Below are 12510 nucleotides of genomic sequence, written 5' to 3'. Positions count from 1 at the left end.
ACTTGTATCATTTCTCATCTTTTCACAGACCAGCTTACAAATGTCTCCTACAAGGTTAAAGTGTGGGATTTTGTGTTCTCTCCCATAAGCAACCATAAGATGAGCTCCATTACAGACAGGTAAATTTGTCTGTATGCTTAACGTTGTCTTTTGTCTTCTGATATATTTTTGTGATGTAAAGGGTAAATTTTTAACCATATCTACAAATGTTGAATTTTTTTTATATTCAATAACTGGGAACCCTTCCGTTTTTAATCTGCACCAAATATGTTTAAAAAGAAATAATACAAAAAAATTGGTTAGATTTGGTACAGGTGTAGTTTGATGCTGTGGTTTATTTAAAGGGGTTGTCAGAGTTAACCCTTTGCAATCCAATTTTGGAGTCAGGGTTTCCTAGGGGGACTTTCTCTTTCTGCCATTATACAAGGGTGCCATCTGCTGGCTAGAGCCAGTACTGTGGTATTGGACATGCTAGAGAGGCCCCTGACAACAGAGAGGCCAGTAATACACAGTAATACCCTGCCGGACATCTTCAGACATCAGAGCTGTTCATTCTTCAATCAGAGTGTCTTTAAACGTAAGACAGTGGATTGGAAAGGGTTAAAAGCTTTGTCCAAAAAGTGCTCCCCATGGCCACAACATAACAAATAGCTCATACTCGCCTCTCCCTGTTCCCCACTTGCCCTACGCTGGCGGCTCCAGGCCTCCGCTGTCATCATTTTTTTTTTTTTTTTTTTTTTTTTTTTTTTTTAGGACGCAGTCAGCCTGTGCATCGCTTAAATCTGCCACTGCTACCCGAGACAGAGCTCAGTATTTGATCGCCGACCTCCGTATTTGTGCACATTTTGTCAGTGCCGCAATCGCCTAATCGGTGCGGGTCCCGAGAATAGGTCATCAATAGTATTCACCCTGGAAAATCCCTTAAGGCCTCATGTCCACGGCCCGCACGGTTTTCACGCACAACATCCCACAGCGGATTCCGCCCGCAGAAATGAGGCCAAAAAATACATTATACTCACCTGTCTGGACGCTGCGAGGCTCCCCTCTATCGCGACCGAAGCTTCTTCCTTCTGCATGGTGGATGCGCTCGGGACGCCGGCAGTGTTCCACGCACATGCGCCATGGCTCGTTTTTTTTTTTAAACTCATGCTTTCCCGATGAAAGCTGTCACTGCGTCCGTGCTGCGGATCCAGACGGCTTCCGTTGGCAATTGGTTTCCCGCGCGAGCAATCCGCGTACTGGGGGAAAATTTGGGGCTCCCTATTACTGCTGGGGCAACTATTGGGGCTCCCTATTACTGCTGGGGCAACTATTGGGACTCCCTATTACTGCTGGGGCAACTATTGGGGGTCTCTATTACTTCTTGGGCAACTATTGGGGGTCACTATTATTTCTGGGGAAATTATTGGGGGTCACTATTACTGCTGGGGCAACTATTGGGGGTCACTGTTGCTGCTAGGGATGCTATTGGGGGGGCACTTGCTGCTGGGGCAATTATTGCTGGTCACTATTACTGCTGAGGCAATTATTGGGGGTCACTACTGCTGGGCAACTATTGGGGGTTACTATTTGTGCTAGGGCAACTGTTAGGGGTCACTATTGCTTGGGCAACTATTGGGGGTCACTATTATTGCTGGGGCAATTATTGGGGGTCATTTTTACTGCTGGGGCAGTTTTGGGGGGTCACTAATGCTTGGGCAATTGTTAGGGATTACCATTACTGCTGGGGCAATTATTAGGGGTCCCTGTTACTGCTTGAGCAATTATTGGGGGTCACTGCTACTGCTGGGGCAACTATTGGGCGTCACTATTACCGCTGGGGCAACTATTGGGCGTCACTATTACCGCTGGGGCAACTATTGGACGTCACTATTACCGCTGGGGCAACTATTGGGCGTCACTATTACCGCTGGGGCAACTATTGGGCGTCACTATTACCGCTGGGGCAACTATTGGGCGTCCACTGTTACCGCTGGGGCAACTATTGGGCGTCCACTGTTACCGCTGGGGCAACTATTGGGCGTCCACTGTTACCGCTGGGGCAACTATTGGGCGTCCACTGTTACCGCTGGGGCAACTATTGGGCGTCCACTGTTACCGCTGGGGCAACTATTGGGCGTCCACTGTTACCGCTGGGGCAACTATTGGGCGTCCACTGTTACCGCTGGGGCAACTATTGGGCGTCCACTGTTACCGCTGGGGCAACTATTGGGCGTCAACTATTGGGCGTCCACTGTTGTTGCTAGGGATGCTATTGGGTGGGGCACTGTTGCTAGGGATGCTATTGGGTGGGGCACTGTTGCTAGGGATGCTATTGGGTGGGGCACTGTTGCCTGGGGATGCTATTGGGGGGGCACTGTTGCTGCTGGGGCAATTATTAGGAGTCACCTGTACTTCTGGGGCAATCATTGGGGGTCACTGTTACTGCTGGGGCAATCATTGGGGGTCACTGTTACTGCTGGGGCAATCATTGGGGGTGACTATTACTGCTGGGGCAACTATTGAGGGTGACTATTACTGCTGGGGCAAATACTTGGGGGTCATTATTACTGCTGGGGCAATCATTGGAGTCACTATTACTTGTGGGGCAATCATTGGGGGTCACTGTTACTGCTGGGGATGCTATTGGGGGGTCACTGTTACTGCTGGGGATGCCGTTGGGGGGGGGGGGGTCACTGTTGCTGCTGGGGTTGCCGTTGGGGTGGGGGGGGTCACTGTTGCTGCTGGGGATGCCGTTGGGGGGGGGGGGGGTCACTGTTGCTGCTGGGGATGCCGTTGGGGGGGGGGGGCACTGTTGCTGCTGGGGATGCCGTTGGGGGGGGGTCACTGTTGCTGCTGGGGATGCCGTTGGGGGGGGGGGGTCACTGTTGCTGCTGGGGATGCCGTTGGGGGGGGGGGGTCACTGTTGCTGCTGGGGATGCCGTTGGGGGGGGGGGGGTCACTGTTGCTGCTGGGGATGCCGTTGGGGGGGGGGGGTCACTGTTGCTGCTGGGGATGCCGTTGGGGGGGGGGTCACTGTTGCTGCTGGGGATGCCGTTGGGGGGGGGGGGTCACTGTTGCTGCTGGGGATGCCGTTGGGGGGGGGGGGTCACTGTTGCTGCTGGGGATGCCGTTGGGGGGGGTCACTGTTGCTGCTGGGGATGCCGTTGGGGGGGGGGGGGGTCACTGTTGCTGCTGGGGATGCCGTTGGGGGGGGGGGGGTCACTGTTGCTGCTGGGGATGCCGTTGGGGGGGGGGTCACTGTTGCTGCTGGGGATGCCGTTGGGGGGGGTCACTGTTGCTGCTGGGGATGCCGTTGGGGGGGGGGGTCACTGTTGCTGCTGGGGATGCCGTTGGGGGGGGGGGGTCATTGTTGCTGCTGGGGATGCTGTTGGGTGGGGGGGGGGGTCACTGTTGCTGCTGGGGATGCTGTTGGGTGGGGGGGGGGGTCACTGTTGCTGCTGGGGATGCTGTTGGGTGGGGGGGGGTCACTGTTGCTGCTGGGGATGCCGTTGGGGGGGTCACTGTTGCTGCTGGGGATGCCGTTGGGGGGGGGGGGTCACTGTTGCTGCTGGGGATGCTGTTGGGGGGGGGTCACTGTTGCTGCTGGGGATGCCGTTGGGGGGGGTCACTGTTGCTGCTGGGGATGCCGTTGGGGAGGGGGGGTCACTGTTGCTGCTGGGGATGCCGTTGGGTGGGGGGGGGGTCACTGTTGCTGCTGGGGATGCTATTTGGGGCGCCTGTGCTGCTGGGGATGATGTTGGGGGTGGCCTGTGCTGCTGGGGATTGTATTTGCGGGGTGGCCTGTGCTGCTGGGGATTCTATTTGGGGGGGGGGGGGGCTGTGTTGCTGGGGATTGCATTAGGCGGGCACTGGTGCTGCTGCTGGGAGGGCCACTGGTGCTGCTGCTGGGGGGCCACTGTTGCTGCTGCTTGGGGGGGGCCACTGTTGGTTTGGGTGCCGTTTTTGGGTGCGGTCGGAAAGTTTGGACCTGTGACCAAGCTCCTCCTGCTCTGTAACATGCTGCCTGCAATTTGGACAGAATTTTCTAGCGGACAAGTTCCCTTGTAAATTTCTCTAGAGATGTCGGGCACTTTTTTCGCCAGCCAGCTATTGGAGTGAGATTGTGACATACTTTGCAACTTTTTTTAAAAAAAAGTTGCATTTCTTAAAGAGACTAATACTATTTTTTTGCAGTCCTCCCTGAGAGCGCCATAAGGTAGTGCCTGTCACTCTGATCAGTGATATGTCTGCTGTATGTATCTGTGCAGTAGTTTTTGAGAAACATGCATTTTATTAGTAGTCACAGGACACAGAACTAGTCCTGCATATTAATGAGCTGCAGACTAGCCGCAAACAACCCACCCTCCAACCAATAATGGGCAGCTCTCTCTGTATTCACAGCAAATAGCCAAACAGCACTTAATCATTGGTTGGAGGGTGAGATGGGTGTAGCTAGCCTGCAAGTAGTTGTCCTATGCATTTGCTGCTACTGATAAAAGTTTCTCACAAACTACTGCACATATACATACAACAGAAATATCACTGTAATCAGCGTGACTGTCACTACCTTATGCTGCCCTTAGAGAGGGGTGCAAAAAGATGGTAACAGAGTCTCTTTAAATCTGTCTAAAAACCCCACTTTACTCAAACCCAAACAGTTTGGTAAAGTGAAGAGAGATGTGCAGCAGCAAAAAGTTTCGCAATTTTTGAGCAAAACCCTACTTGCTTAAAAATGTGTGACTTTCTGACAACAGAGAACTACACCTCAGTCTTGATCCCCCCACAATTCTTTTTATTGCATGTATGTAAATCGGTGATTTTTGATGTTGGCTATATGCTTCATGTAGTCCCGTAGCGGTTTATATCCCTGCACCTCCTTACGAATGCAGGGAAGCACACTGCGGTCTGAACACATAGATGACGCTGTTGCCAATCTTTTATATTTAGTCAGTAACAATATTTCTGTCTTAACAGAGATGATGGGAGTAATTTTGATGGACTTGTGGAAGAAGATGACAGGGATAAAGCAAAACGGTATTTCATGTTTTCTTTCAATGTAATATTCCTTAAGGCTTTGTACACATCGGTCAGGAGCCTCTGCCACAAAATAGCGCATCGTGCTAAGCCGTTTTCTCTGGTAAAATGACTGAAGCCTGACAGCCCCAGTTATAGTCTCTGGGTCCGTTGGGCTGCATTTGTACCTGTCCTGTGCCAGATCTGGCACTTTCATTATTTTCATTGTTAGACTCCTATGATGGAGAAATATTGAATGCCAGTGTGCAAGAGACCTAAGAGGAGCTTCCACAAGGGCTATAAACGGGCCCATTTAGGTGCATGAAAAAGGTTTATTGCAGTGTAAGGCCCAATGTCCACGGGCAGATCGGATTTGTGGAATCTGCACTGAAGATCCGAAAATCAAGCCGCCCATAGGGATACATGGGCGTCCGCAAATGAAATAAAGCATGCGGATTTGATTTGTGGACCTTTTAATCTGGGAAAAAAATCGCAGCATGCTCCATTTCAGTGCTGATCCTGAACGGATGGCTCCCGTTGAAGTCAATAGAAGCCGTCCGATCCATGGCCCATCCACAATTGAATTGCGGATGGGCCACAGATTCCGCAGGAAAGCATGAGTTAAAAAAAACAACTACCCTGCAGGGTGCACTGGCCGGCGCTTCCGCACAAATCTGCAGTGAAAAAGATAGAAGACGCGGAGGGGTAAGTAAAAGACCCGCAGGGTCCTCTGCCACGGGCAGGGTCAGATTCCACTGCGGGCTCCCGCATGCGGAATCCGATCCACCCGTGGCCAAGAGGCCCTATACCAGTAATACTGAGGATCACAGCGGGGATGAGTTATCTGGCATCTCTGACTAGTACATTGGCACACATGATGCTGGTGTGCCCGTGCCATGTCCTCCTTTTAAGCACGGCTTTACAATTCATAAATCTGCGTAAAAAGTTGGTAAACTTATTGCGTTCCTTTTCTTCTACTGATTCTGAGTTCTATAATCCAAAGATGATCTGAATTCTAATCATTGGAAACGGTCAATAAGGGAGCTTTTAGACGGAATGATAATTATCATTGAAAAAATCCTTCAAACAAAAGTGAACAATAATCATTCAGTCTAAATGCGAGCCGACGACTCAACGACAAATGAGAAACGTTCACTTCTCGTTCGTCATTCAGTTTCTGCAGACCTAAAAATAATCGCTGGCTCGTTCACGCGTCGTTCCGTTTAAACGCTTCTCATTCAGGGTTTCACACCTGAAAGCAATTCTCTGTGTACAAGTCAACGATGAATCTGCCTGTCTAAACGGGCTGCACGAGAGCCAGCGGGCAAGCAATGACGTCGCCAGTTTATCCTCTCGTGCAAACGAGATCGTGCCGTCTAGAAGGAGCCTAAGCTTGCCATCAGAATTGCATCTTGCAACTTAACTTGAACTCTTTGTACATTGGGACAGTCAGTATTTCCTAGCCCTGATTATCATACAGTGCCTTGTGTAAAGGTTACATTTCCCAGAATGTAATGAGGAAGCTGCTCAGATAAGTAGAAACTAAAACGAGGAGATGGCTTTGAAGCCTGCAGAATTGTGACTGCAGCTCTACACTGCAATACCGGCTGTAACTAAGCATCTGTACAAGATATGCAGACAGTAGAGCTCTACTTCCTTTCTTTTTTTTTTTCTCTCTAACCCTATATTTGCACAATTAGTTATGCCTATGAACGCGACATTGCTGGGCCATGCCATGACTGACACTGTTATTTTACCCTACTACTTAGACCACTTGGCTGTGCTGAAAACAGTAGGCTTGGGCATGGGAAATCTTTCAAGACACTTAGCATATTTACAGCATGATTACCATGTAGGTTGCAAGGAATAAAGGTTTTCCACAGTCCTACAGGATATTGGAAAACCCCTTTAATCCTGTGTGTAAACTGTGTTCAGTAGGGGTTATATACTCCAAAGGTTTCTTTTTGGGTTGTAAACTATTGATGACTGATCCTCAGAATAGGTCCTCAATACTTGACCGTGGGGTTCCGCCACTTGGGATTCCCACCAGTCGTCTGATTGAAGTGACAGTGGTGCTCGGGTGAGCGCTGCTGTGATCCCAGTCCATACCAGGCACAGCACCGTACATTGTATAGCCGCTGTGCCTGGCATTGTAGCTTGGTCCCTTTCACTTGCATTGGACTTCGCTGTTCTCAGTCTGACTGATGAAAGTGCCATCACAAGCCTGAGAAGAGACACCGCTGCCTCTTCGCTCAGCTAAGGCCTCCCTCACACAGACGTTGTTGTACAACATTTAGTGCTGCCTTTTCAGCGCAGTGCTAAATGCTGTACAACACTCCCATTCATTTCAATTGGGCTCTTCACACAAGTGTCCAAACGTTGCGTTTTCAAAGCTGCACTTTGACAGCGATGCATGTCCTATCTTTGGCCGTTTTCAGCTGTGCGTCACCCATTGGAATGAATAGGCAGCGTTAGCTGTGCTAGCGGTACTACCAATGCTGCCGCCATCAGGTCCCTGCAGCTGCTTTCCAGGGCTCCGGGCACTTGTTAGAGAATCTTTCGCTAGTGATGGGGTTTGAAGACCCCACCTCCAGCAAGAGATTGCTCTGATTGGCTAATCCAGCGCCAATGACAGCCAGCGCTGGATGTACCAATCACCGCCATTCAATGAATGAATGGCTCGCAGCTCAGCCAATCGGAGCAATCTCTTGCTGGAGACGTGGTCTTAAAACTCCGTTACCAGCAAGAGATGCTCTGCAGGCACAGACAAGTGCCTGGAAGCCTGCTGGGTCGGCACCTACTAGCGGAGTATATATATATTTTTTTTTTCAGCTTCTTTGGCTACATTTATCATCTGTGCTGAGAAGGCAGCCAAAACGCTGGCATAACAAATGCCAGTGCTGCTGAAATCGCTGAATTAATTGAAAAATGCTGTGTTTACTGCAAGCACCTGTGTGAGAGAGGCCTAATGGGAGGGGATTCTGAGTAGTGGACCCCCACCAATCAACTATCTTGAGGTTGGGTTATCAATTATTTAGTCCCAGAAAACACTTTGAAATCAATGATAATATGCCAATGAAGAAATCTATTAACCCTTTGCAATCCAATTTTGGATTCAGGGTTTCCTAGGGGGCTTTCTCTTTCTGGCATTATACAATGGTGCCATCTGCTGGCTAGAGCCAGTACTGCGGTATGGGACATGCTGGAGAGGCCCCTGATAACAGAGCGGCCAGTAATCTACAGTAAGAATACCCTGCTGGACGTCTTCCTAAATCGGAGCTGTACAGCCTTCAATCAGAATGTCTTCAGACATCAGACAGTGGATTGAAAAGGGTTAAGGCTTCCTGTCCACGGGCAAGGGGGAATATCACTAGCGATATTCCGCCATGGGGGAGCGGGGGGGGGGGGGGGGTGACAGATCTCCACAGTGAGCATGCCGCGATTTGAATCCCGTGAGCGGAAAATGGCTATGATTCTCCGTTCGTGGACGTCGGGCTGCACTTTCCATAGTTAAGTCTATGGGAAGTGGTCACTGCGTTACCTGCGGACGGATTATCGCCGCAGATAATGCAGTGACACATTGCCCATGGACAGGAGGCCTTAACGTCCCCACATGTAAATATACACTGAAAATCCTCTTGGCGCACGTGAAAGTGATGTAGAACTGTAGCTTAAAGAGTTGGGCGCATCTAGTTTTCTAATCTTTTGCAATTTTAAAAATGTGTTGGCATATTTGTATATTTGATCATCACTTATTCTGAGGAGGTAATCCAGTAGCACCGGTCTGTCTGGTAATAATGGTACCAGGAAGTCTGGTTTAAAGGAAATGTATTAGACTATTTCTATCCATTCACCTGATCTGATGTAAAATATTGTAATGTACCGTATCCTCTACAAAACAGCTGACCTCCTTTGTCTACTTCTTTGTAATATCCAACTTGCGCCAAACATTACTAAGGTTGAACAAAACTGTAGCTGCTCGGTTGTCTTTCTCATATAGAACTAGTAGAAAGCCTGCCCTAGGGCGGTAACTGCAGAACAAATAAATATAATTTATCTCTATCTCATAACACATACATGATATATAATGCCTCTATCCTATGCCATTAGGAATCATAGTTATAATACAGAGGCCTCAGGCATATCAAATCAACAAAATACTCAGGGTAAACCAATGTGGAGGTCCCTTTTTGTGTTGCCCCATTTACCTACTTTTGTAGACACTGGAGGAAGTTTTCAGAAGCCTCCGCAGGTTTCATTTATTTTTTATCTTACAGCATTTAATTAAAATATTTCCCCGTAAACAACATCCCAATGAAGTTTGTTTTTCAGAGTCGGTCACGGAGAATTACCCACCCCTGTCTTATGATAGCAGCCAATCACAGTGCAGGATTCATTTCAGCTCAGCAACATGAGAAATGAAACCTGCACTGTGATTGGTTGCTATGGATAACAAAGACAGGTTTTATTTTAGACCACTTTCATTAGAGTGGGGTGCCGGGCTCATTTTCTGTAGCCCATCCTGTAGATGATATGGTGATGATGAGGGAGGTGTGAGACATAGAGTGTAGTTACATAATACATCCACATGAGGGCAGAGTTGTTTTGATAAACTGCACTGCATCAGGCCATAAGATGTCTATACAGTATATTAGATATAGTTACAGTACAATATTCTTATTGCTACCACTGTAACTGACTACTTTGATCTTCCAGGGTGTCTCGGAACAAGTCTGAGAAGAAACGGAGAGACCAGTTCAACGTGCTCATTAAAGAACTTGGTTCTATGCTGCCAGGAAATGCCCGGAAGATGGATAAATCCACAGTGTTACAGAAGAGTATTGATTTTCTGCGGAAACACAAAGGTGTGTAAACAGACATCATCTAGTTAAAGTGTTTTTTGATGCTAGCAACAAAGGATTGGTCGTTGGCACTCGTCATGTTATGTAACCCGGGGAATGGAAGGCAGCTCTGTTTAATAGAATTGCAAAATATTATCTGCAGGATTTTCCCCTAAACCGATGGAATCCCAGAAAGGAGCTGTGAATCTGCCTAACCTTCTAGTTGTACCTGTTCAGACCTCCAGATCGTCTCTGTCATATGCTAGGTGCTGGAGCAGAGCAGCACTCCTGGCATTGACCCTCCGAATTGTTGGTTGTGTTTGCTGCACACTATCCTGTGACGGACACTCTCGTTTAGCAATATAATGCTCAATTAGTGTGATGTGTAATGAAGTCCGAGCTCTCCGAGACTGTAGTACGATCTACTAGTATAGCAGTAGACCATCTTGGGTGGACACTGGCCCCCAATGGCCTGCTGTATGAGGATGGTCCGATGAAGAGCTTATGATGTATCAACTATTGTTTTTGTCTTTGTCTACAGAAATTAGTGCGCAGTCAGACGCCAGTGAAATTCGACAAGACTGGAAGCCGGCGTTCCTCAGCAACGAAGAGTTTACACAGCTCATGTTGGAAGTGAGTGCTGACAACTTTACGCAAGATGCTGCAAACATTTTCCAACACACCCTTATCGGATCACTGAAAAATGCTTGCTTATGTTCCAGATGGGTTTTGCACTTAGCATCTGCACACAATACTCTGCCTATGTGTGCACCCACAATGTGAAGTTTGAATGCAGCGGGAAGGGAGGGGGGGGGGGGGGGCTCAGGACCTTTGTTCTAGTGATCGATGAAGACACCCAACAATCCGTTACAAATAAATGCCCATTGTGGGATTAGGGGCCTGAAATTTCTAGCCATTGGGGAAGCTGCAGGTAAATCCAGATTATGAAATATGTTGGCTGTTTACATGTGGAATTTCTTGCTTGTTATGCCACTGTACAACTAAGATGGTGTACACATCTGTGTCAGAGGCGTCATTCCTTTATCTGATGGGGAAAAATAGCACTACCTGCAGGGCTGCTTTTCTGCTTACATGATAGACACCTCACAGAATCTAATGGACCCCACTATCAGGGTCGGAATAGAAGCCGTTGCTCTGTGTAGTGGACGGCGCTCGCAATTGCAGGCGTAGCTCTCATTGAAATCAATGGGAGCAGTGCCTGCAGTTAAGAGCGCTGGCCACTATAGGGGAGATGGAGCAGCAGCTTCCGCTCCAACCCCGGTGTATCCCAGAACCGACAGTGGGTGCTGCCTGGAAAACCCCTATTAGTATTTCATTGGGATTTGTTGGGCAACATTAGTGCTCCTTTATAAATGGAAGTCACAGTGCACATGTTAAAAGAGCCTTATATTTTGGCAGAACATGCTGGGTAACTGTATTTTTTACTTTTTACTTCATTTTGGTACTGCAGTAGTGCGACAGGATATGTGGACGTAACCTGACTGCAGCATTGCACTGTGAGAACACTTGTCTCTGCACTTGTGCAAACATTTTGGTTGGAAATGTAAGGCTCCGGCATTCGTAATGGTCTTAATCTAGTATGTGGGTACATCACATCATGGAAGCTATAGACTTCTGACCTGCTAACATTGATGGAGTCAATACATCTAATTTTTTTTTTCTTAAAATCAGTATGAATGTGGTTTGAACACAGTACATTGATGAAAAATACATCTAACATGTCTTCTCTCTGTCCCAGGCCCTGGATGGCTTTTTCCTGGCAGTCATGACCGATGGAAATATCATCTATGTATCGGAGAGTGTTACACCTTTACTTGAACACTTACCTGTAAGTATTGGCTGCTGATAGGTTTTTGGGTGCACGTTTATATTTGCTTTATAACCTGACATGGCAGTGATGGGTCTCATATACTATTAGGTTGGGAGGTGCTGAGTTTTGAGGATAGATATATTTTCATTTGCTTTAAAGAGTAACTGCACTTTCCATAAACTTGACATGTCGGAGAGATGAGTGAAAAGTTTTGATCAGTGGGGTTTTTGCTGCTGAGATCTCAGCTGATTGCTAGAATAAGGGGGCTGCAGTGCTCACCTGAGTATCTTTTCTCTGAACTCTACATTAAAGGGGTTGTCCCGCGGCCAAAACGAAAAGATTTTCACACCCCAGTCCCCCATGTTAAGCAAGCATCACAAACTACCCATGTAAATCAGTTTTTTTTCTCGTCCGTATCATTGGGGGCCACAGCCTAGACCATGGGGATATAGCCACTGCCCTAGGAGGCGACACTAAGCAAAAAAGTGTTAGCTCCTCCCCACCTGGCTATATCCCCCCTGCAGGCACTCAGCTAATTAGTCTTTAGCTTAGTGTCTGCTAGGAGGCAGACGTGGAAAGAGCTATTCGCGGGAATCAGGGGAGTCGGGGCTTTTCCCTGGCTCTACTTGCCTCCCGGGGGAGACGCAGGCAGGGGGTGTCTCCACCACTACTGCGGCGTCTCACCCAGAGAAGAAAAAGGGGCCCAACCATGCAATGCGCATCTGAGTCGGTTACCCGCCAGCCATAGGGCTCCCCCTCCCTGGAGTAGCGCACTGTCTGACGGTGACGCGTAGGGGGCAGCACTGCTGGAGCGGTCGACGCACGGACAGGCTGTGGCTCCCA

At 48.5% G+C, this 12510-nt stretch overlaps 1 protein-coding gene across 2 annotated transcripts in view; it reads left to right on the top strand.

The window, feature by feature from the left end:
* The window catches only part of CLOCK (clock circadian regulator), a 111809-nt gene that overhangs the window by 43251 nt on the left and 56048 nt on the right, over positions 1-12510 (top strand). For both annotated transcript variants that reach the window (XM_066573356.1, XM_066573355.1), the window contains exons 3-7: positions 29-119; positions 4957-5016; positions 9712-9860; positions 10378-10469; positions 11596-11685. In XM_066573356.1, the coding sequence (XP_066429453.1) occupies positions 100-119; positions 4957-5016; positions 9712-9860; positions 10378-10469; positions 11596-11685 (411 nt within the window). In that variant the 5' untranslated portion in view covers positions 29-99. The remainder of the gene's footprint in view (positions 1-28; positions 120-4956; positions 5017-9711; positions 9861-10377; positions 10470-11595; positions 11686-12510) is intronic.

This window comes from Eleutherodactylus coqui, chromosome 7 (assembly GCF_035609145.1).
Source record: "Eleutherodactylus coqui strain aEleCoq1 chromosome 7, aEleCoq1.hap1, whole genome shotgun sequence".
Lineage (NCBI taxonomy): Eukaryota > Metazoa > Chordata > Amphibia > Anura > Eleutherodactylidae > Eleutherodactylus > Eleutherodactylus coqui.
Note: the sequence above shows the minus strand (reverse complement) of the source record. Positions and strands in the feature narration are given on the sequence as shown.